Source organism: Dermacentor albipictus, chromosome 1, assembly GCF_038994185.2.
Source record: "Dermacentor albipictus isolate Rhodes 1998 colony chromosome 1, USDA_Dalb.pri_finalv2, whole genome shotgun sequence".
NCBI classification, from domain to species: Eukaryota; Metazoa; Arthropoda; class Arachnida; order Ixodida; family Ixodidae; genus Dermacentor; species Dermacentor albipictus.
The window spans coordinates 184,106,587-184,131,456 of NC_091821.1; the positions used below are offsets into that span (position 1 = coordinate 184,106,587).

Here is a 24,870-nt window from a genome sequence, read left to right on the forward strand (position 1 = left end):
ATATGGCACATCACTTCGCTTCTTTCCTGCTCAAACTAACACACACACACAAAAATGATCTAACTGCCATCTTCTTGCTCACAGTTGCATACCCTGCTGTGGATGTACGCTCACAGATGCCATTTCATGTTCGAGGAACCACATAGTGCTGAGTGACTCGAACGTGATGATCGGGTCGCACGGCGGCCGGCGCATATTGCGCCACCGGTGCGCGCTGGGTGATTGCTGAGGGGCCGAACGCAGTTACAGTGCGTCACAGAGGCTCTCATCGGATGCACCACAGCGCGCATGTGCTCGGTGTCCCCAGCGCCCATCAATGGCCCGAAAGGCGCAGGCAGCCACGCGCTGCGTGTATAGCGTTTCAATCGCTGAGCACTGTACGCCGATAGGCCTCCGTAAACATTGTTCCTTACTGTAGGCGAGCGGTGCTCTTTCCTTGATGCTCTCTGTCGCGAATGAGCTGTATCTGTCATTGATGCCTAAAAAAAAAGGGGGGGGGAACGTTTCAGCTGTTATTTCACACTTATTTTGTTCTAGGGCGTTCAATTACTGCGAACTAACAAAATGGCTGCTTTACGTCTTTGCTGACACCGGAAGCATCCCGCCTCTTTTGGCTGCAATCTGTAAGTATATGGCCTTGCATGCTGAAAACCCCGCGCGGTTCTCTTCTTCCTCTAGAAAAACAATCTGTCCGCAAATGATTGGCAGACACCTCTCCTTAGAAATAATTCTAGCGTACAAGCTGCTTTATAAATACAAGCCTTAGCTCTCTATTGACAAAACAGTTCGTACCCAACCTAGTGGCTCGTAAGAAGGCGCGCCGACCTATATCGTGATAGCGAATACATTAGTACATATACTGAAAACGGGTCTATCAACAACAAACGGTTCCTATATAAAAACGACAATCTTTGTGGGTGCAACGAGCATGGAGTAGCACAAACAATGCTTCAAAAGAGCAAAATGCTTAAGCAAGAACCACGGACAAATAAACTAGCCATGTTAGCGATAACACTAGTCACAAGGATCTGTTAGATTACACGTATTTTGCCTTCTGCACGACAATACGTCATTTACGGGGTGGCGGCGCACCTTTCGGCATCCTGAAAGCATATTAAAGATCATTATGGGAGATTTGTTCTTAATTGAACGTGCTGTAAGCGTCGAGTCATGCTCACTGGTTTAGCGTTAATTGGTATAGAGTGAGCACTGAAATGTGACAGCACTAACGGCTTACAGTTCGAACTCGAGTACGTAGTTCACTTTGCCATGACGGTTATGCAAATGTCGCAACATCTGTTCGCCAATTTAGTGTCGTTTCATTTCGCATTGAACGTCATTGCGATGACATTGCAAAGCATAAAATGTTCGCACGTGCGTTCCCTCTCGGCTGACCTCGCAGGTCACCCAGTGGCGGTGTGCGTCTCACTCCAAGCGGAAAAGCTACTGGCCACGGTAAGCACGCGACAGGCTTTATGTGTGGCCTTCTTCCATGCATTTGTATCTGATTTCACTTGCGTGAGCGGCAGCGGCCAAGGACTCGGTCCGGCGAACGCTTGAGCATTTCGCTTTCCTTTTCCTATCGGCGCGCGTGTCAGGAATCCGCTGCCTGGCCAACTTTATTTGCAGAATTCTACAGGGGGTCTGCTACGCCTCTCCCTTAACCGTAGCCCCCCTGCCGGAATTTTTGACCCCGCTGCTTTTAGGAGAGTCCATAATGTGTTCCACGTTCAGAGGAGCTCGCAGTGATCGACATCGTCGAGCGTCAATCATTAAAACGCACTTTCGTGCTCTATTTGACATGTTATGTGATTAAATGTATGAATATTTTTGTAAAGGCTCTGCGTCGCTTTTAATACGTCCATGTAGAAAGTTTTGGAACTTCGCCCTGCAAAACTTGCCTTGATACCTTCTGCTAAAATCGCTGCCGAAATTGAAAAAAAGAGAGAGCGTTAGGGTATCGGGCATAAATAGGCGATGCTCTGTAACATAAAGGCATAATGGAACGGCAGTTGATGAGCGTTCACTGCAGCATTTAGCCGTCGTCTGGAAGTGGCTCAATGTGAAAGCCTTCAAATTTGCTCAGTAAATCTGTACCTTTACTGTCACTGGCTGTCTTATTGACATTATTGGAATTGTGAGACAAAGGCTGTGATTGTAATTTTAAATGCAATCCGATCTTTCTCTGTCTTGTCGCAGGTAAAGCGGACAACGCTAGTGATATAGAATAAAAAGATGTTTTCGCCAATATACACTCCTTGGTCAGCGATGATGCTTAGATGTACGATCGTATGGCTTCGGTAGGTGGCCGCTAAGCTCCGCACAATGAGTCGACTAGAACTGGCGTGCTAAGAAGCTTAGAACTGATGAAGCGTGACAGGAAAGCAGAGCTAGGGTCATGGACAGTATACACTGTCTCTAGCGGCGCTTCAAGAAATATACTACGGGTTGTTAGAAAAGATGAGCGTTGAGATCCCAATTTCGACAAATATCCGGATGTTAGTGTCAGCTACGTACACGCATCTACCAAACTGCTTGCATCTGGTTTTCAGCAACATTGTTGTCCCGAAATGTTTCGAATTCGAGTCGCGTGTTCCAGAAGATGCCAAATTGTCCCTGTTATTCAGGTTTTGTATAACTTTTTCCAGTGATGTAACATACGTGCCTTCACTCCCTTTGCCATTCAACTGCAGGTAATATTCTAGCCTTGGCAGGGAGCACTAGACTGTTCCCGCTGCCGATGTACCCACGGCGTCCGAATCATATGTGCCGTAAAATGTCTTTCATTTCTTGAAAATTTCAGATTTAGTTTTTCCACATTTAGTTCCTGCGCATCATATGTCATGCGGCGCCTGCCACAGTGGTTCATGACGGGTATGTGCCCTCTTTCAGAACAGCTCTTATACTGAAAGGCTGACCGTGTCGGGACTACATAGTTTCCATTTCAGGCCCTCACCCACGAAGCGTCAGATGTTTGCCGTACTAATGCATTCGACTATTCTATCTTGGCTCGCAGTAGCTAGGGTATTGAGTACACCGTAGTGTACATTGCACGGAGTTCTACTCTACCAGGTTGTGAAGTCATTCAAGGGCTACCGATGGGGCTGGCCATCAAGTCCCGCAATGTTGGATAGGCTGAGGGCATGCACGAAACAAAAACATCACCTGTTTGGGTTCTTTACACACTTTTTAGCTTCCTCCCTCCGAGCATGATATCCACTTGACATTTGCAGAAGCACTTATGCAGCTGCGAGAACCATCGATAAGTACGAATTTATACCGAGTTCACCTGCGAGGATGAAAACAGTAGGGCTTGACTTAGTGGAGCAGCTTGAAACCTTAGGCTGCGAACGGAAAGGTATGACGCCTCTGCTAAAGAAAAACTCACGAGGAAAGCTGGTATTAAGTGGGTTCGTTCAACAAGAATAGCGAATGGCGATGCAGCTTGCACGTAAAACGGGCACTAATGTTTTTACCTTTCATCAGTGTACAAGCGGAGCTCCTATTCTCCAACCGGTTTTAAGAATATCGTAGAGGAGAAAAGACACAGGTTGAGTGAACAGCTGCCTTGTGACGTTCTTGGCAATTTACTCAATGGTAGAGAATAAAACAGCATGTGTTTTTGGGGCTAGAACATGACAAACATTTTGATGGCAATATAAAACAAACTGAACGTATTTTTGTGCTCCATGCAAACTCCCGTAATGTGTCCCTATATTTTGGTGTCTTTGTTGTCCACGTTTTGTCCGTATTTTAGTGATTTCCTTGTTCAGGTTTTTACAGGTCTAGAGATGACATACTAAATTATAGTGTAGCCCATGCCTCATCTAACGAACGCGGCCCCTGTACACTTGGGGGAATGAGAACGATACGAAATGGTGCAGGTCCCGCGCACTGTGGGAGTCGATGTTATGCGAAGCATATTGTAGTGACTTGGATATCTAGCATTGTTTGGGTATCCGCAAAGCCGTACCAGGTGAACCAGCTTGTTCATGTAAATTGAGTAGTTGTGCATGTGGGTCGCGAGCGTACGTCTATGTGACGACAGCAGCGCGATGACAACTCCGTCGAAGTCGATCGCAATGCACCAACGGCATCGTTTTTACGCCGGCCGTTCGACGCGAGCTTGCGACGCGGCAATTTCAGCGAGAGCGAGAGATACTCGGAATGTGACATCATGAGCGATAGCTGATCAGGTCATGAAATTTTACGTACCTGTGGCAATGCCATAGGATGTACGTTAAAACGACGATAGCATTTGTATTCTAGGCGAATAAATGTTAAAGCATGATTAACATGGGTGATCATGAAGTCGCTATAACGTTAAGCGAATTCCTACATGGCGTGCTACGAGGAAAGTATGGAGGAAAGTTGTCCGGTGTCGGAGATAGTGCAATCTAACACGGTGCCTCAAAGCCCGAGCTGTCACAAGCAAAGAAGACGAGGTAATGTCACAGAACGCACGCGCCTAGCGTTTCAAAGAGCTGGCTGGCTGTGGCCAGAAAACCAGGAAGCGTAAAAACAGAAATCATTTTCCTATGCAAGCTTTTTATTACACCGAAGCTGTCTATGAAAAGTGTCCCGAGATTTCTTCGTGGCGTAACGTCGACAGAAAGCTATCATCATCTATGGCTCATACCCCCAAATGCGATGGCTTATAACGCTGCAACTCGGGGGCTACACACACTCAGCAAAGTGAAGCGAACAGTGCGTACATTGTTTGGAATGACGCATACAACATACAGAACCGCATGCCTTTCAATAAAGAACAAGCATTCGAACCACGTAATTGATGATAAGGCACTCATGTGCGTACATGCAGTGCGGAGCACGTAGCGCTGCCCGCATAGGTTTCCCATTAAAGACTACTGTTGTGCAAGCTGCAGCGGCAGCGGAAGCTTGACTGCTACATACGAAGCAGGGAGCGGCGTAACTACACTTTCGTACGTAAAAGAAGAACCCGCACTAGCAACTTATTTGTGTTGTGACAGTGCTTTGAGAAGGCCACGTCTAAAGTAAGGACTCCTGAAGAGCAGCGTGCATACGAGACGCGGCGAATTTCTCTTCTCTCTGGTCCACTCTTTGTAGGTGCGCGAAGTAGCCGCGCAAGCCAAGTCGCAGGCCGTCGACACGTCTTAGGCTAATAATTAGATAAAGTATATGTGAATGTCGCCACGTGAATAATTTCAACCTGAGCCGCAATGGGTACTTGTTCTAGTTGTAGTTTCCAGCTTAGCTGTCCAACCACCTTCACAGCGTGGATTCGAGACCATTTTTTTTGTTATGAAAAAAATTATAGAATAAAAAAAAATATAACAATTGGTATGGGTTGTTTTACGTTATGTAGCTTCCAGTTGCTTACGTAGCTTCCGTAGCTGTGGCTGGGCCGCCACAGCATGTAGTGACCGGGTAAACCTACCCCAAAGTGTCAAGAATGAGGCAAAGAATGCTTCACATTAATAGGCGCACCTCACAACAGCAATGCATGCTGTCGTAGATGAGGCCAGAATATTTGAAAGCTGTATGAGAGGGCTTAGTGCCACACGTCAACACTCGTTGACTTTGTTAACGTCTATTCTATTCTAACCTTTGCACTTCTGTTGTGACACGCTGCAAGCATCGCGCGTCCTCGTGCCGAATCAATCGGCAATCAGCGCTGAAATTTGGCCTGCCAACAGCAGCGCCGTAATGCACAGCCTGGTGAGCGGAGGATACAGTGTTCAGTAGTACGATTTCGCGTGAGCGAATTCACCGCTTACTTCAGGCGCATGTGTCCAGCGTCTGACTTGACCGGACGCAGGCGTGCTATAGAACGTAGGAGCGCACGCGGCCGTTAGTGTGCGCGTGGCTATTAACAGAGCTTAGCTGGCCGCATCGAGCGTTAGCAAGCGTTGATGCGTGCTTCTGTTAGGGTTGAAAATGTTCTGTCATTTTTCGAGGCGTCCCTATACCGGACGGCGTCAGCGTCATTTACTGTCGCAGGGGCTCCTGGAAAGTGCTCTTTCCTTATGCAATTGATATGCTGCCTTATATGAACAATGTCTCTGCCCCCCCCCCCCCCCCCCCGCCTCTACCTCCCTACTCCCTCCTACCACCCTTTCGGCGTGGCCGTTCGTCATAAGGCACACAGAAAAGGTGTTGGTCGGGCTGTTTCAATAGAAAGAAAGAAACAAAGAAAAAAATGAAACACAGGAGGAAAGAAATTAAAAGGGCTTCGGGGATATTTCTTTCGCTCTGCCTTATTATTGCTTCGGTATATAACATTAGATCTGAACGTGCTGAGAAATATACACTAAATGCATGAAATTAGCTTTATATAAACGTTGCCGAAAAGGGGGAAAGAATAGAAGCAACTGCGTACCCCTTGCCTTTTAAACTGTACATTATACAGTCGAACCTCCATTTCACGATTGTAACGGGGCCCGCGAAATTGTTCGCATGACCGAGAAATTTGTAAAATCGAGAGACACATAACGTAGCTGAGTGATATATTGATTAACGAAGAAGTATGCTATCTTGCCTTGTCTATTACGTTTGTCAAAAGCGGCGTCATACGCACAAGTCTACGCGAGTGTGGGACCAGGAAAGCCCGATCTGGAGTGAAAGGCGCGAAGACGACGACGCGCTTTTTACATCAGATTACGCTCAACCAACACGCTCAGCTATCTATCCTAACAGGAAAGTCTCTGTGGGACCAGATGACCGAAAGGTTGGCCTGTGGTGCCCGAAACAGCGGATAAGGTATTCGTGTACGCGAAGCTAATCTCTCTTTTTCCCCCCACGTTTTAGCAAGTGTTTCTTTTTCTCACAAATTTCACTGGCAGTCACATCTATGAGTCCTTCTTTAAATCTGTTTCAACGGTCAAACTTATTTCGTAAAATTGGGTTCACGAAAACGTCAAAGTCCAAGGCGTACGTTCAGGGAATCAACACTTGTTCGTTAAACTGAGAAATTCGCAAATTCTGGTTTCGTCAAATTGGGGTTCAAGTGTATATACTACAGCTGTCGTCAATATGCCGAAAACACTGGAAGCTAGAACGTGCATACTTTGTGAAGTGTGTGTGTGTGTGTATACGCCGCTTAGATACAGTTTACTGTTCGTTTATCCGAATATTCGTCTCATACCAACCAACTTCATCTTCCTGCGCTATCTCTGTCCCAACCCTTTTCCACACTGTGGAGTAGCAGCCTAGAATCACCTTACTTAGGCCTAGACCTAAATAACTCTCCACCTTCCTTCCATTAAAGTTCCTCTTTCTATCTCCAGCTATATCAATTGTGTAGTTCAGCCAAATACTTAGGGTCGATATACATAGAAAGTAAGGTAATTTTTCTGAAGATAGCAGGACTGCTATTGTAAATTTCTGCATATGCAAGTCGAGCTGTGCAAGCAAACGTCAAACTAAAGCTATTCTGGAAGCTGACTACACTCTTTCTATACGCCTGCATTGTGTTCCGTTCACCATGGAACTAAAGAATACATAGACATGGAAGCGCCTATTGCTGGCGCGCACCTCCACCCAGCAACGCATAGCGTGTGCCGGAGAATAATTAAAGTACGCAGTCTGGTTTTACTTAGATGTATAGTAGCTTCTTTGTTGACGTGATAAAAGCGAGGCAGATTTCCAGTTTGAAGAAACTCGTGCTTTCCGGCAGAGCGCCTTACGATGTCAATTTACTGCACCCAGATCATTGTCAAGGCCTGGAGTTTGAAACCACCGCGGCACTCTACGTGATAACGTCGAATAAATAACTTGTTTAATCTCCGAGTAACACACACTCATCACGGCTGTTGATTAGAGTATATATACTCCCGTCACAGTTTCAACGTTTCATTTATTTTTCTTAACTTAAGGCGCAAACCCTTTAAATCCCAGTAAATAATACTGGAAAGCGTCGGCAAAATAGCTTACCATCTTACTTGTTTACATACGGTACACATGAGGTGGATGCGTCATGACGTCTTGATGCTCGCTCCGCTCCCGCAATCACTGCGGCGGCCACTCGCCACTGCAGTCAGACAACATTCTTCTAATTTCTTTCTTTTATGCGCCTTAGTTTTGCATGACGTCAGCAAATTTCGCTCTGTGATGATGTCGCAGTAAAGTCGATGACCCCAGCACAGCATCTCGAGACCAACTTTAGTATCAAATTACAAGCGTTTCCCAACCTTCGTACTTGCCAAGTGTCATCGTTTTTACGCGTGAAAAAAAAAAGAAAGAAAGAAAAGCCGGTGGTAGAGTTTCTGCAACTTAGAAAATGTATGTCAGTACTTCTTTAACTTCGGCATATTCTCAAAGCACTCACGATGCCTGTCAGCCAGTGACGCGCCGTCTCTCCATTTTAATTCCCCTGCATGTCAACACTACAGCGTTCAGAACGCCAGATTGACAAGGCCGCGGCACGGACTTGGTGGCTCCCACTGCCTGTCCCGACTGCGCCAGACGTGGTAACTAGAACATGTGCTGCTGCGCTACATGCAGCACCACGCCGTCAGCTAAAGTGCCTTTCTACAGAGGCTCGCTGCCGATCCGAGATCACGCTGTATACCCTTCCGTCCGGGCACCACGTGAACTCGTGAATATAGGCTCACGCGAGCGACCTTTGTAGGAGACAGAACTGGCGATGCTTCTCACATTTGTGCGCGCCTGATCACCGCAGCCCCTTCCGAAGACGCTGAACTGACGATGAATTACTGAGTGTTACAAAGAACTCAGCGGCGAATTAGTCAGTGTTGTGAATGGCGGTGCGTGTGAAGTTAATTAGTGCTATTTTTTTTACCTCTCGTGAATTTCGTCTCCCGCTTCTATTGCCATTTATCAGATGCGCGTCTCTTGACCACGTTTTCGTAATGAACTTATTCATATTTGATATTCTTTTGTAATATTGTACGATTACGTACTTCGTTTACTACACTTTATTATTACTATCTCTCGATTAGTTATTTTCTTTTCGTCTCTTACTTTGGCTGCGAGGCAGTTTAGGTATCCACCGTAACGTGAGACAGACATGATGGAGGCGGCCATTTCTATTGCCATTTTTATATGTTTACTTTTCCTAAGTTTTCCTCAATAAACACCGACAACACCACCTAGATCTACGTATAAGAAAGAAAGTGTGATATCACCGTAATCTGCAATTTGCAGTTTACATTTTCCTGTTGACTGGAAAAACAGACATAACAGAGCCTTTGGGGATCATTATTTTCGTTAATGCGATAAGCATTTAACTGGTAGTTTATGTGTAATTTGGGTATGTGAAATTCATTACTGGCTGAAATGTAAATGATTAGTTTTGTGTAAGGTAATTGTGGAATATAAGTTGTCTGTTTGGGCACATACCCAGTGGGCCATGTTGTCGGCTCGGCAAAACAACAGCCAGCATAAATATAATGACCCAAGCTAGCTATACGTAGACAGCTCTTGAGAAGAGTGGCATAAAGAGGATGGATGGATGGATGGATGGATGGATGGATGGATGGATGGATGGATGGACGGACGGACGGACGGACGGACGGACGGACGGACGGACGGACGGACGGACGGACGGACGGACGGACGGACGGACGGACGGACGGACGGACGGATGGATGGATGGATGGATGGATGGATGGATGGATGGATGGATGGATGGATGGATGGATGGATGGATGGATGGATGGATGGATGGATGGATGGATGGATGGATGGACGGACGGACGGACGGACGGACGGACGGACGGACGGACGGACGGACGGACGGACGGACGGACGGACGGACGGACGGACGGACGGACGGACGGACGGACGGACGGACGGACGGACGGATAGATAGATAGATAGATAGATAGATAGATAGATAGATAGATACTAAGTTGCTGAAGTAGGCTAAGTGCTAATTTCATTAATATTGCTCGCAGCATATGACTCGGGACTTGAACAGGCAAAGCCGTTTGAGTATTTACGTGAAAAAAACTGTAAAAGTCATGCTCGACTGTCTGGAAAGGGGACAATATGGTGTGTGTTCGTTTGATGTACATGTACGTTGTACTGACGCCGATATTACGCTCACCTTTTCCCTCGAACTGTTCAGAAAAAAGTTGGGGAAAAGACGTTTGCAGCCCTGGTAGCGGCGAACCTGGCGGTGCTGCTCGTCGCACCTCCGCTGTTCTTGTTTCATGTGCCAACCAACCTGGGTAAGTGCATCTCACCTGCCGTGACGAGCGGTTGCTAAGGCTAGTTGTATACGAGGATATTGGCAGTCAACCACGAGTCTTTGTTCGTCTTAAGCTTCGGCATTTGTTTATCCCCGAGAATGAGCTTCGATTCAAATGGTTTCCATCGGGTGGAGAAAGAGCTCTCAATCTCGCTTGCCCCTCAACAGAAGCGATTGTCGCATTCATGTCTGAGCTAGAAATTGAACGCGCACTAGATCCCATTCAATTAACCCGAGCTTTCCATCGCGTTAAGTTTTTATTTATACTAGACCCCCCCCCCCCCCTCCCTTTTCTTTTTATCATTGTCCCCAGAAGTCCGATACGCAAGAGTACTGCGGTTTCTTTTTAAGGTAATCAAAATTTTCAATGACCTAGAAATGACTTATAACACTTAGAAGTGCACCGAGATTATTAATGGAAGCCTGCGTACACTAAGACGTGAGGATAATTTTTAACGCTTCTTTGTTACTATGTGTGATGTGTGATTTTGGTGCCTAATAAGACAGGCTCTCAAATGCAAGACAACGTTTCGAGATATCGGCTCCTCGCGGCCGAGGTTCTCTTGGCTGCTTCTGTTATTATATCGCTTAGCAAGGGCAAGAAACTCCAAGACAAAGTCACATATTGTCCCACACAAAGAAACCGCGATGAGGGAGTTCAATTTTGGAAACAAATCACGAAGGAATTCTTAGTATGCTCAATAGCTAAGAATTCTGGATTGGGAGCCTATCTCACTGAAACTTCTTTGGCAAGGTTTGTGGTCCTTGTAACTATATTGTGTCTTCACGTAGAAGGCTCAGTAGTAGGAAGCTTGACCTATTGTGCCGACTTCTCAATCAGTTTTCTCTACACTAAGATATATCGGCTATTTCAAAGAATATAAAGCTAATATTAGTAATGCATAAACGAGTAGTGGAAATAAACAAGTTACTGCTGCATTATAAGTATATCTGAAACAACAAACTCCAGCGAAAGTTTTAGACTAAATGTCTGAAGCAGTGGAATAAAGAAACAGTGACAGCGCAATATAGCAACATCGTGGAAGATCCACATGAAGTTTATAAGGAGCTTTGACTGCTGCTTCTTTGTTGCGAAATTTTGCCATGCTTAAACTTCAAGGTTGTTTTTCCAACATAGTTCTCAAGGCGGTAAAAAGGACTAGTTGGCTGCTAGAGCTTGCACTCATATTTGCAGCGCAACCTCGGAGATACGCACACAAAGTAATAAACACAATAGTGTGCTCGTTCCGTCTATTTCGCTAAAGGAAGACGCTTTCTCCTAAATACGAAGAAAACAGGGACCCTGAACAAGATTACGAACACGCCGTAGAGGACACCACAATGGCAAGCAGTTCCAGGCAAGCGAACATATATACTACAAAGAAAATACGAAAACTTCAGGATGCTCAAGCAGCACCCCTACCATATGATCACCATTCAACCCACCGGCAATAAAGCCTGGAACATATAAATCATTGCCTGTTATGTAATGAAGACGAGCATGTAGTGCCCGTTACAAAGTGTCCCACCGTAGAAAAAAAAGCGCATTGCTAAGAGCGCGCCAACGCAACGCCACATCACAACAATCCGACGCTCGCTGCATCATAAGGCGCAGAGGCGCGAACTCGAGAGAACAGTAACAACGAAGAAGCAATAGTAGCTCACGCGCCATGTCACGGTCCCCTTCAAAAACCCGCGAACGCAACGAGAATTGTCCTTACTCGAGGATCGATTTCCATACTTAAACGACCACCTTTTCAACGAGTGAGCCGGTGGTTTTCGACAAGAACAGTTATATGCCACGGCGCCTAAAGAATGCATGCCAGAGGAACATCGTCAAACGTTGCAAGATATTGAAACTTCATCAAAGGAGCTACAATATCTTATGGAGCCTGTGCGCCTGCAACTTGAGGAGGCAGAAAGAAAATTCATACCAATAGAAGAGGAAAACAGAAAGATTATTGCAGACGCACAGAACAGCAAAAGGCCGCGAACGAAAAGCACAGGCACTCAGAAAGAGAGCACAATTGCAATTTAACCCATTTATAGCACCAAGGCAATCGACCGACACTGCCAGCCTATAGCTTTATGGTGGGCTCAAGCAATAATATCACACTGGAAAGTCCCCAGAATACATTTCAACAGATGTTGATGGAGCGACTGAGAAGCTTTGAAAGAAGAATTACAACACAGGTCGCTCACATCCAAGTGGGTCTTACTTCCGTTACAGGCGGGCTGGAGGACATGCGGGGCAGGTTAGAGGGTGTGGACAAGATTTTCTTCTGTTCGAGATGCCTACGGCAATCGCCCTACAACTTTACTCGGAACACTTCACCCGCTTTAAGTGATAAAGCAGAAATAGATGCTCTGTGTCAACATTACCGACACCATGGCTAGCTGAAATCCACCTCACCAAGACACCCCGCACATTCTTCAGTAGAACTGCAGGAGCCTAAAGGCCAGTGCGCTTGAGCTGACTTTTCTTTTTGAGGGCATTGGTTTACTAGACCTCCTATTACAATGGACGGGAAGCATCACACTAGGTATCAGGCACTACAAAGCACTTTTCCCCAATTATCCAACAAGTACCTTGGTACCGCCAAGCGTCATCGTTAGCGCAAGAAGTTCAAGTTCAAACTGTAATATTTGTCCGTTTAGGTTATCACTTATGTGCAAGCAGAACTAAATATTTCTGGAACTCAAACCAGGAAATAATCGCAGCCATATGCCAAATCGGAGAGCAGAACTTCATTGCAGTGTCAGCATACCTTCACCTTGAAACAGGCATTCACAATAGAGGAAATTTTGAGTGGATTAAAAAAATACAGCAAGCTTACCGTTAACGCGGCATCATCATATGCGAAAATTTTGATGCAGATCACAGGCATTTGGGCAACAAAACTCGAACTCCTAGAGGGAAAGCCCTTCAGGAAGTCGCAAAAGAGCATGGCAAGCTCATTAAATCATCTGGATTACACAACAATAAAGCATGTGCTTCTCATCAATCGGAGTGACTCGATTTCTGACCTCACATGGTGCAGCACAACCTAGTAGCGCAATGGCGTTATAACATTGGCTCATTTTCACACCTGGATAAGGCTTCAAGTGAGACATGGAAGCGAGAAAAAACATGGTAAGAGTAATTGACTGGAAAAAATGCGGGGAATTCGTACAAGACCATCTCATACAGCTTACCCTCGGAGAAAAGCTCGAGAGGGCCTTGGCGATGGCCACCAGTCAATTGAAAGTTAACGAAGACATCCAAACACAACATCAACACCATCTTAACCAATGGGACGCCAGAGAAGAAGCTCATATAAAATACCTACACGGTGTTGGACAACACCCAGACCTTATCAAAGTCAGGCCCCGTACCACTGCCGCTAGGAAGTACGCAAGGGATCCCTATCACGAGCATTTATTCGACCATTGCAACTCGCTGAACGAAAGAAAAGGGCTATAGTAGGCTTTGACGCAGATTCAAAATTACGTCTGGAAAGATGAAGAACTTTGACGCTTTTCCACACCATCTCCTTGCCAATGACCAACCTATCGAGAACTTCGAAACCGGAGCAGCTAATATTTTCTTGCCACAACCGAGTCAACTCCAGACCCTAATAAAACACATGACAAACAATCACAGTCTCTTCTGAATGATTAAATTCGAATTGGCACTGAGCAGCACTCGTACAAGAAGCGCACCTGGACCAGATGGTATGACTTGGACAATCATTGAGAACCTCAACACAAAGGCCAAGTAAAAGCTCCACGACATGAACGCGTAGTGGTAAACATGAACGATAGCACCCCAGTGAAATTACTCAAGAATCTTACCTATCCCAGCCAGGCAAAAAGGCGACATCATTTACGAACGTGAGACCTGTCTCTCTGATGGCCGCACTCTGTAAACTTATGAAAATGATGGAGGCGACACGAATCTCACCACCTCGAGAGTACAGTTTTCTTCCATTCACTCCAAACCGGCTTCCGACGTGGCGTTGGCATGAAGTACAGTCTCTATATACTTCGGCAGGCAGTCAACACAACCAGAAAACGACGCCGGCATAACACCGACATACTCGTCGCGGTAAATCTTTGCAAGACCTTTGATACTGCCAAGCATTAAATCATCATACTAGCAGCGGAGAGTTGCTGGATTGATGCCAAAGCAGTTATTGTGATCAAGGACTTCCTGTACAACTGTAAACTTAAGATACACTTCGCAGACAAGCAACTTCGCAGACAAGCAGTGTTGCTTATGCGGGCTGTATTTGTAACTGCGACATAATTGGATGTAATAAAGATTATTATTATTATTATGTGGTAACCACGGAAGCTATAAAGTTAGTATCAGCCACCTGCCCTAATTCACAAACTCCGCTTTAATTCAGATACGCTTGAGAGGCTTGAAATGATGAAGGTGCGCATACACATCGTAGAGGTATTACACAACCACCAAAGTAAAACAAACAAACAAACAAACAAACAAACAAACAAGCAAGCAAACAAACAAACAAACAAACAAACAAACAAAATGCCGCTTTCTGTTTATCTGTTCTTTCTTCTACTTTATTTTGCGCCACAAGCCTTGCCAAACCAAGAACAATATTTTGCCAACGTGTGCGAAAACGGGCATTTCTGTCTGTATACGTAAAACTGCTACAGGGAGACGTGACAGCGTAGGGCATTTCGCCAGCGAATGTGGAAGCTTCCTGATCGTTCGATATCATGGTGGTTCGGCAGGGCGAAGTAATGACCGGTTTAATGCAAGGATTTATTTCGCCCAATTCTCTTGTTTTCTTATCATTCACCTTTTAATGGCCGGCCGATACCGCTGATAACAGAGCCGGAAAGCCGCTCTGGATCACTGAGGGCATCTCAATATAATCTTTATATACAGGGTATATTAGCGAACACTTTCAAAACTAAAAAAAAGGAGATTGTCTGTGGAAGGTAGCACAATTATAATCCATAAGCTGGTCAACTCGAAGAGGCTGACATTAGTTGCACAAAAAATTGAAATGTATAATCGATTTAACAAAAAATAATTAATAGGTTTTTTGGTACATATTGTAATTTACAAATTCTAGCAGTTGAGTCTACAAGACATATCCACTGAATATAATTGTGTAGATGGCGCCATTTACGAGATGTGCGCCGTCAAACTTGCGATAAAGAATGCACTGTCGTTCCACTTACTTTCTTGACAAAATGTCTGTTTCATATATTGAAGCATAAAAGCAACTGGAACGCCAGGCAACTGTCCGCAAAGTTCGGTAATTAATGCCTCAAAACTGGTGTCATCCTGAAAATTCTTTCCAAGTGAATCCGCCTTGCGAACTCCCTGGCTAGAATTTGTAAGTTGCAATATGTGTCATAAGGTAATTAGTAAAACATAATTATTAACTTTTTGTTAATTAGTCGATTATGCATCTAAATTTTTTTTGGTCAAGTGATGCCCGCCTATTCGAGCAGACTAGCTCATGGACTTAAATTGTCACAGGCAACTTGTAAAGCCTTTTGAACGTGCTCGGTGAAACACCCGGTATTACATCGGCCAAGTACGCATCGTGTTTACACGTGCGCTCGAGCGTACTTTAATAATTATGGGATTCTATGTGCCAAAACCACTTTCTGATTATGAGGCAATCCGTAGTGGAGGACTCTGGAAATTTAGACCCCCTGGGGTTTTTTAACGTGCACTTGACTCTAAGTACGCGGGTATTTTCGCATTTCGCCCCCATCGAAGTGCGGCCGCCGTGGCCGGAATTCGATCCCGCGACCTCGTGCTCAGCAGCCTAACACCATAGCCACTGAGCACGAGAGATACATATCTTTCTGGAAAAGGTTTCAACACGATATAGCATGCTTACGGTGGTGTTAAAACTTGTGCAGCATTAATCAGTGCTGTAGTGTACATTAGAGAGCATTGCTTACATTTAAATCACCGGAATACTGAATGCGCTGTTCCAGATTCTTTATTTTCATATTTTTTTTCAGTGGCAACCATTGCCTGCATTTGGCTGACGGTAATCATCTGGCTGAAACTAGTGTCTTACCACATGGTGAACTGTTCTTCTCGGTGGGAAGACCCGTCTGAGCACAAAGCCGGAAACGGGAACGTCTCCTTGGTGGAAAAAGATGGTGAGCCGTATTTATCTTGTCACTTTCACGTTCCTCATTTGCAATCTGTTTGCAAGGTAGCGAGAGAGGAACTGCAGGTTTTAGTTAATTTCATTAATATATAACCATATAGGCAGTGCGACTAGCCGTGTTTTGCATATAAGTTTCAGAAGACATATTACGTAATGATATGTATTTCCTTTATCCTTTCCCACAAGGGTTGCTCTAAACCTGTGTATTGTTAACAGTGGTATGCTTGAGATCAGAATGCTATAAGTGTGTTCAGCTAATTCAGAACTTATTCGTCCAGCAGGTGCAGTGTGCCAGCACGCCAATGGTGCAGCGGCCAACGGCCATATTGCCAAGCTCGTCGTCTATCCCGACAACCTCTATGCTGCGGGTAAGACTGGTGTTAAGACTTCACCAGGGCTGGGTCTTTACCGGGACTGGGTCTTCACCGGGGCTGGGTCTTCACCGAGGCTGGGTCTTCGCCTCATTTTAGAAGAACAGGTGCAGATGAATACGCACACTGTTTGAATTGACCATAATGTGAACATTAAGGAAGGACATGTCGAGACTTGCACTTCCCTTCACTATCACCATATACAACAGGAGCAGTATTCGGTTTGATGTGAGCATGCATTACGTGTTTCAAGTTTATGCACAGTACGCACCTACAGCGTACCATCGTGTGACCCGCCGTGATGGCTTAGCGGCTATGGTGTTGCGCTGCTAAGCACGAGATCGCGGGATAGAATCCCGGCCGCGGCGGCCGCATTTTGATGGGGGTGAAATGCAAGTCCTTTGTACCATGCATTAGGGGCACGCTAAAGAACCCTAGGTGGTAAAAATTAACCCGTAGTGCGCCACTACGGCGTGCCTCATACTCATGTCGTGGGTTTGGCACGTAACGCACCATACGTTTTTGATCAGCGTATGCCTAAAATAAATTAATTGTTTAACGGCTGTATACTGTAATATACTCCCTAACAATAACAAAATGTGATGAACGAATGAACTAACAGAGCGCAGACAAAAAAAAAAGAAAACTCGAAGCCGATTTAATAGTTTAACCAGCGCCCGAAGTGATGAATGCTGAGTCAATGCCCTGTTGGTACGTGTCAGCATGTTCAGTCCTTGCTGCTCGTATCTACTACAAAGTAGAAGAGTACAAATGCCGTATCAATCTGTATAAGCATTCCTTCTTTCCAAAAACTGTACATGATTGGAATAAACTGCCACCCGAAATTGTCACAGCAACGCCATCTGCGTTTGAAAATTTGTTGTCGAAACATTTATATATTTAGTTCTAAAATGTGTTTTGCTTCGGACAGAACAGGAGATTAACCTTTCCTGTCCACTGCTTTTTGCCTTAATCGCTGTTTTTTGTCATTACATTATTATTTTTATAATTACTAGTATTATTAATATCGTTGCGTTGTACTATGTACTAAATTGTATATATATATAGTATTTCATAATAACCTTAGGTGTAACGTTGTATTAGGTACTGTGTTTTTCAATATCAATATTTTGTTGTATTGTGCATTAGATGTATACTTTTGTAACATCAATCATCTCTATTTCCATCATTTGTATATTCCTTTCCCCTACTCTAATGCCCAACATTGGGCGCTGTAGGTATGTAAGTAAATAAGTAAATAAATAAATACACGCACAAGCTTTTCCACTACGCCCCCTCCTCTGAGAAGAAACTAAAACGTCAAGTTGGGTGAAAACATCGAACGTCGATTTATGCAACGTGAGAAACGAATACTGCAACCATTCATTATACAATCGATCTACACAACGATTCGTCAAGGAGCCTGTAAATGCCCGACAGTGCCTAAAGTACGCCACAATATTTTCGTGGCCTTATGAAGTTAGGAGTTACAGATGTAGACGCTTTATCGTTGCCGAAAAAAAATAATAATGCACGAAAAGAAATGCACGAGTTATTCAGCATAGCTTAATCAACCTAGACAAAAACGACGCTTGAGAGAGAGAATATGATAAATGAAAGGTAGGGAGGTTAACCAGGACTGAACCCGGTTGGCTACCCTACACTGGGGAAAGGGAAAAGGGGACGGAATGATTAAAAGAAGAAGAGAAAGTCCCGTGGGGATATCGTTCGGTCACTCAGTCCGGATCACAGACGCTGGCTCAATCCGGTAGCTTTCAAATAGCGCAGCAGTGCTTTTGTGGCCTTTTGTAGCTGCGATATGCGAGGCCATGGTACCAAGATCTTGTTCAACGACGTTTGAAGTATTAGAGCAGCAATGTGAGCTTGTTGGTATTGCACGGCAGAGAACTAGTTGTAGCGCTGAAAGGCACAGGGACGGAAGAAGAACAAGGGAGACGCAGCGTTACTAGCAACAATGTTTATTTCAATCCCCAGGCTGGGCTGTATACCCCCTACGCAGTTGCACACATTGATCACCTGAGGAAGCTCAGCACATGCGCAAGAAAACACTACGAGACACATTACTAGCTAAAATTGCCAGCTATAGAACACATTCACCACTTCCGTAAGAATTATAATTAGTTTGATGATAGCTCTATCAACGGTTTGTTTATGCAAGCATTGCTCAACGCATCGATTCTTTTTGCCTCAACGATGAAACGAGCCATGTCATCCCTATGTCGTCCTAGGATGGCGGTCCTATCAAAATAGGGACTGCAACTAAACACCTCAGTATGGAGGGCGAGAAAGTCATCAGGTGGTAACTTATTATCCTTATACCTGTGTTCTCCCAACCTTTCGTTTAGACATCTGCCGGACTACCAGATATAGCGTTTACCGCAGCCGAGAGGAATACTGTAAACAACAAATGTCTTGCACTGAATTTATTACTTTCGTTGACTGTACTTCTGATCGTTTTCAAGATGAGAGTGCTAAAGTTTTGTTTTATTGCTTACAGAGTGAACGAATCAACAGGGACAAAAAAAGAAACACATGAGCCTCGTGTTGCGTCTTTCTTGTTTGTCCCTGTTGATTCGTTCGCGCTGTAAGCAATAATGCAGATGCACTGGCTCGCCCAGCTAGCTACCGTACTTAAGTTTCGTGCTTTTTTCGCGATCATCTTCATTCCCTTGATGTCACCGTTAAATGGCCGGTTGATGTAGCCATTAGATTCCTCGATTTGAAGGTCGTTTGCTCTGGCCACCGGTGGTGCTGGGGGTACGACTCCGGGGAAAAAAAGCACTTTTTCCTTTCCATTCGAATCATTTTGCACTGGTTAAGAGGTGCAAAGCGAACATGTCTTTTAACAGTGCTGTAAAGAAGTCATGTCAGCACTTCTTGAACAGTAGTTTCCAGCAGCAGACGACCCGCTTAATGGAAGCTGGTTGCCCTATCTACAATTTGGTGTCAGTTTTTGAAAAGCAGCTCAGAAAAATTGACTTCCGTTTGATGCAAACTGGCTCTTAAAATCGAGTTGTGTCTTATAAGAAATGCATGGGTGTAATCCAAATATCCATCAGCTGCCACGCCCATTCAAGAAAGCCGCTCTTAGCGATAACATAGCGGTGTTTTTTGTTGGTGTTCCCGGACAATTTAAAGAGTGTGTTTGAGAATTAATCCATCTAGGACAGATAAAGTAGAAGGTTAACAAAGAGAAAAAGAGACATCCACCTAGTCGTAGCAATTGCTACAAAGGAAACCCATACGGGTTCCTTGAAAGAAAAAGCTTCACAATTGAAGGAAAATTCCTCTTGGTCCGGGACTCTAACTCGGGACCACCGCTTTTGCGGGACAGCCGCTCTACCATCTGAGCTAATCAGGCGGCTAGCAGATGGTAGGGCGAAGTATAAGGAACCCGTATGGGTTTCCTTTGTAGCAGTTGCTACGATTAGGTGGATGTATCATTTACCCTTTCTTAATTACTTCCCTCCACCTTGCAGGTTTCCGCAGATATATTACGTCAAAGTAGAATGTGCTAAAAAGTGCGAGAATAAGTTCGTACAGTGCATAACGTCTGTTGTTTACCGTATATATATCTCCTGCGGTAAATGCTATATCGGGCAGCCCGGCAGAATCTAAATGAAAGGTTAAAACAACATACCCATAAGGTTAATAAGTTACCACCTAATGGATTTCTCGCCCTTCATATTCAGGTGTGTGGCAGTCGTCCTTATTTTGATAGAACCGCCATCCCAGAACGACATAGGGATGAAATGAGTCGTTTTATCGTCGAAGCGGAAAGTATCAAGCGTTGGGCAGTGTACGCACAAGCAAACCGTCTATAGCGCTATATTCAAAGGAGTTAGAATTCTTGCGGAAGCGGTGTATGCGTGCCTAGCTGGCAATTTTAGCTAGTAATCTTTCTCGTCGTATTTTTGTGCGCATGTGCTGAGCTTCCTCACATGATCAGTGTGTGCCATGGCGTAGGGGATGTATAGTTAAGCCTGTGATCGAGACATACATTGTTGTTGCTAGTAGCGCTGCGTGTGTGTCTCACTTATCCTTTTTCTTCTCCGTGTGCCTTCAAACAGAGAACAACCAGTAGTACTCTGTTTGAAGTACGTTGAAGCCATGTCAATCTCATGACTTTATAAGGCGAAGGTGGAGCCAAATGTCAGGCAAGTTTAGTGGTCTGAAGACTGCAAACTAGATAGAATGCAACAATCTAGTGCGCGATACGACCATGCTTAATTGAAGAAGAAAGCACAGGTCCCAGGTGAGTATAATACACGTGACCTCCACACTTGGTATGCACATGGCGCTCTACCAAGTGGTTACAAATGTTGCTGCCCTACATTTTTGAAAAAAATAAAAAGGAAACGTTTGTAAAAAAAGTTTGTAGTGCAAGCAAAAAGTTAGTAATGACAGCAGTTCCTACCTCTCAAAGACAGTTACTAACTAGTTACTAGCTGTTTACTAACGCTAGAGTCTTACTGCAGCAGTCGAAGGAAGTAATGGCTACTACCTCCTTTTGCCTGTGATGTATTGTGCTGCATGATGGTAGTTTGGAGGAATCATTTAAACGAACTGTGGTATTTTTCATTAGTTTTGAGTAACAGTTATGTGCTGTCTGGTTGTGCACATATGTCCAGACATTACTTGACACTTATTTATACCCGCCGTGGTTGCTCAGTGGCTATGGTGTTGGGCTGCTGAGCACGAGGTCGCGGGATCGAATCCCGGCCACGGCGGCCGCATTTCGATGGGGGCGAAATGCGAAAACACCCGTGTGCTTAGATTTAGGTGCACGTTAAAGAACCCCAGGTGGTCAAAATTTCCGGAGTCCTCCACTACGGCGTGCCTCATAATCAGAAAGTGGTTTTGGCACGTAAAACCCCAAATATTATTATTATTACACTTAGTTATGAATCCAATTATAGTTATCTATCCTTTTTTTAGGTGCTCGCCGGCAGACTGTGCGGTCCCCAATATTGTGGCTATATAAACGTTTGCGGCAACTTCAGATACATCAGCGTAGCAAGCTGCTCGTTGTGTTGCACGTTGCGTTGTTCTCTCTTCACGCGTCTATGTCCTTGTTGTGTAGGTGTATAGTTACTCGCAGCTTAAATGCTCCTCGTGACGGTATGTACCCCCTTACAAAACAGGAAGGCGTTACTATTTTTCGGTTTACCTGGATATGCTTTTAAATAGAAGTCACCTAATTATGACCCATAAATTCCACTTCTACACAAGACAGACAAGAGTGAACTTATATTAATGAAAATTCAGATGCGTTCATAACAGTTAGTAGGTTTTGGAACCAGTAATGACCACAATTAGTAATGGCTACTACTTTTCGTAGCTAGTAACTGTTATTAACGATAGGATTACTAAATGTAATTACTAACAGGTTAGTAGCATATGTGACACCAGCTTTGTAACTACTGCAACCCCTTTTTCGCCTGGGGGGCATGCTGTTCTTTATGTCATTTAATTGCTCCGTGATGTCGGATTCTCTTGCTTGAGCTGATATGAGATGCCACGGTCCCCCTCAGCCCATCCGCCCCGTCAGTAGAGTATATTTTGCCATGATTAAATTTGATTCCGGCCCTTTCATCATCATCATCAGCCAGGCTGATAATGATGCACACGCCTAAGGCACCTGGCTACGCCAGGCCCCTTAGGCTTGTGCATGTGCATGTGTGTCACGTGGTAGTGACCGTAAAGAACACAGTAGCAATACTGTGAAAGACGAAACTAACTTTTATTGGGCGGACCTGTGCCCACAAAAACAGGCTACGCTCAAAGAACGCTCAAAGAAGAAAAGCGCTCACCCGTAAATGATAAACGGGTTCACGTGTCAATATATATACATGTTGGGCTTTGAGAGAAATAACCGGTGTCATTTCTGATTGCAGTGGCTTGCTTAAAACCTGCAACAGATCGCACATGCGCCACGTAGGGCCTGCCTAGCGTCTGTACAAAGCAATTACATACGACGACTACGATCCTGTGCTACCTGTTGCACCTTTTCCGGCACATAGTGTGCCGTTGCTGTGCTTTACGTGAAAACTAATAAACTGATTAATTACAGAAGACAAAACAGGGACAGACAACTAACTCTTATGTATTCGCCTCCCCTTTCACCCCCCCTCCCTTCATTCTAATTTTCTTTTCAGACATATGGTACTTCATGTTTGCCCCCACGTTATGCTACGAGTTCAACTTCCCTCAGAGGCCGAAGATACGAAAATTGTTTCTGCTTCGGACAACTTTGGAAGTAGTATGTCCGAAATATTATTTAAATGTTTATAGGTTTAAGACAAAGAGTTTACTTATCGATGCCAAAATATTTTACTTTGTTTCACAACGCAAAACAATCGATGTGATGCTTTTCATACATGAAGTAATGAGCGTTAAGAATCGGTGGAACCGACGAGGTCGACGTTTTTATTGGTAACAATTGTACGTAGCCAAGCAGCACGAATTTTTTCCAAAAACTAATAAGAGATTATTACCAAAATTAACGTGATCGCGATATTGTTCCTAAAACTAATACGAGGAGAGTTCTGAATAACTTTAGTAAGTGCGTCAACCTTGTGGCACTACAGCACCGCCTAGGTATTTGCACATTGAGGGTATATTCAGTTGATTTTCCTTTGTCTGCATAGTTCCATCAATCAATAGCTACCCATTACTTTTTCTTTATACGTGCCTATATACAACCTATATTAATGGTGCTGCCGGAAACCGGCCAGTTTTTCTAATGGGAAGAGGCGTCCTCCTACCTGGAGTTCGGCTGTGTGAAGAGGGTTCTCATCTTGAATGGGGCCTATAGTGGCCCTGGCGGACACTCCCCACGTCTCCTTTCAGGTCCCTGGGCTCTCATTACTTTCAAACCACGAGTGGCTTTACTGCAGGGTATCCGACATGGCGTGGGAGGCGTTGTAACGTGAGAACCGTGTCCGCTGGGTACATTACGGGTAAAATAGGTACAAACTCGCTACAGGTCAGGTGCCCAGCCTTCACGGACCTCAACGCTCGGGGGCAACCTCTCCCGGGAGCCTCACTCACCTGTATGCGCAACCCAACCTTGGATTGAGCACTTGCCGTGACTGGTGATCGGCTACGGCTGAGCGGTCACCAACCACTAATGGTTATACAGGTGTCCTCCCGTCTGGTGTTCGGCTTCGGCTATCAAAAATGGAGGTTGCATCTGGAATATAGGCCAATACTGACTCCGTCTCTGGGTGAACCCACCCCTCAGACTACAGATGCTGAGTTCCCATTGTCCAACCATGTCCAGCGATGCGTTGAGCATACGCTGCGGGCGTGGGCGGCGTTCTGTAAGACAGGGGTCGCCGGATACCTTCTAGCAAAATAGGTATAAGCGCGCTCCCTGGCCTGATGTTTCGCTACTTCATGGAGACCTCAAAGCTTGGGAAGGACACCCATCTGTTGGCAAACCTCCGGCATGAGGCCGGCAGACAGCTTTGGTTTTTTTGGTCTTTGTGACTGTCCCAGCTACAAAGTGCCAAGAACAGTGCTCGTAACCGCGCTCGAAAAACTGGACAATCGCCCCTTTACAGAGGAGAAGGCTCTAGGACACTGGTCCAGACGGGCTTCGGCACTCAAGGCCTTAAGGGCTTTGCTGAAGTTTTTAAGGACATGCGAATTGTGCGATCGCCTTTGAGTGTTGTATCGCGTAGTATCGCGGTACTGCGTGAATTTCCTTAATTCTTTTCCCCTCTTCTTCTTTCTCCTTTTATTCCCTTTACCCCTTTCCCCAGCACAGGGTAGCCAGCCGGTACTTACACTGGCTAACCTCCCTGTCTTTCCTCCTCTTTGTCTCTCTCTCTTGGTCTAAACCCTATGCTGCAAACTGTATCGAGAGGGTGCTGTGTAAATAGTCCCTGTCTATCCTGTGGACATCGAGCACGTAGCCCTGGGGGGAGGAGGTAATTCTACTTCTAAAGTGCATGGGCTCGATGATAGTGCCGATCGAGTTCATGAATTCAATAGGGGTGACACGCATCCGTCAAATTGTTTGATCCGGGGGCAGAGAGATTTCTTGCGTGTCATATCGACGTCTGTCTCAAAAGTTCGTGCAGTACGTTTAGACAATACACTTTTTCCACCTCTTCTTCCA

At 45.1% G+C, this 24,870-nt stretch overlaps 1 protein-coding gene across 3 annotated transcripts in view; it reads left to right on the forward strand.

Annotated features, from left to right (window-relative positions):
* The window catches only part of LOC139053612 (diacylglycerol O-acyltransferase 1-like), an 87,203-nt gene that overhangs the window by 36,683 nt on the left and 25,650 nt on the right, over positions 1 to 24,870 (forward strand). For 2 of the 3 annotated variants that reach the window (XM_070530510.1, XM_070530509.1), the window contains exons 4-9: positions 538 to 623; positions 1,403 to 1,455; positions 10,073 to 10,175; positions 16,196 to 16,339; positions 16,629 to 16,718; positions 22,901 to 23,004. In XM_070530510.1, coding sequence (XP_070386611.1) covers positions 538 to 623; positions 1,403 to 1,455; positions 10,073 to 10,175; positions 16,196 to 16,339; positions 16,629 to 16,718; positions 22,901 to 23,004 — 580 coding nt within the window. The remainder of the gene's footprint in view (positions 1 to 537; positions 624 to 1,402; positions 1,456 to 10,072; positions 10,176 to 16,195; positions 16,340 to 16,628; positions 16,719 to 22,900; positions 23,005 to 24,870) is intronic. The other variant, XM_070530511.1, reaches the window with a different exon arrangement.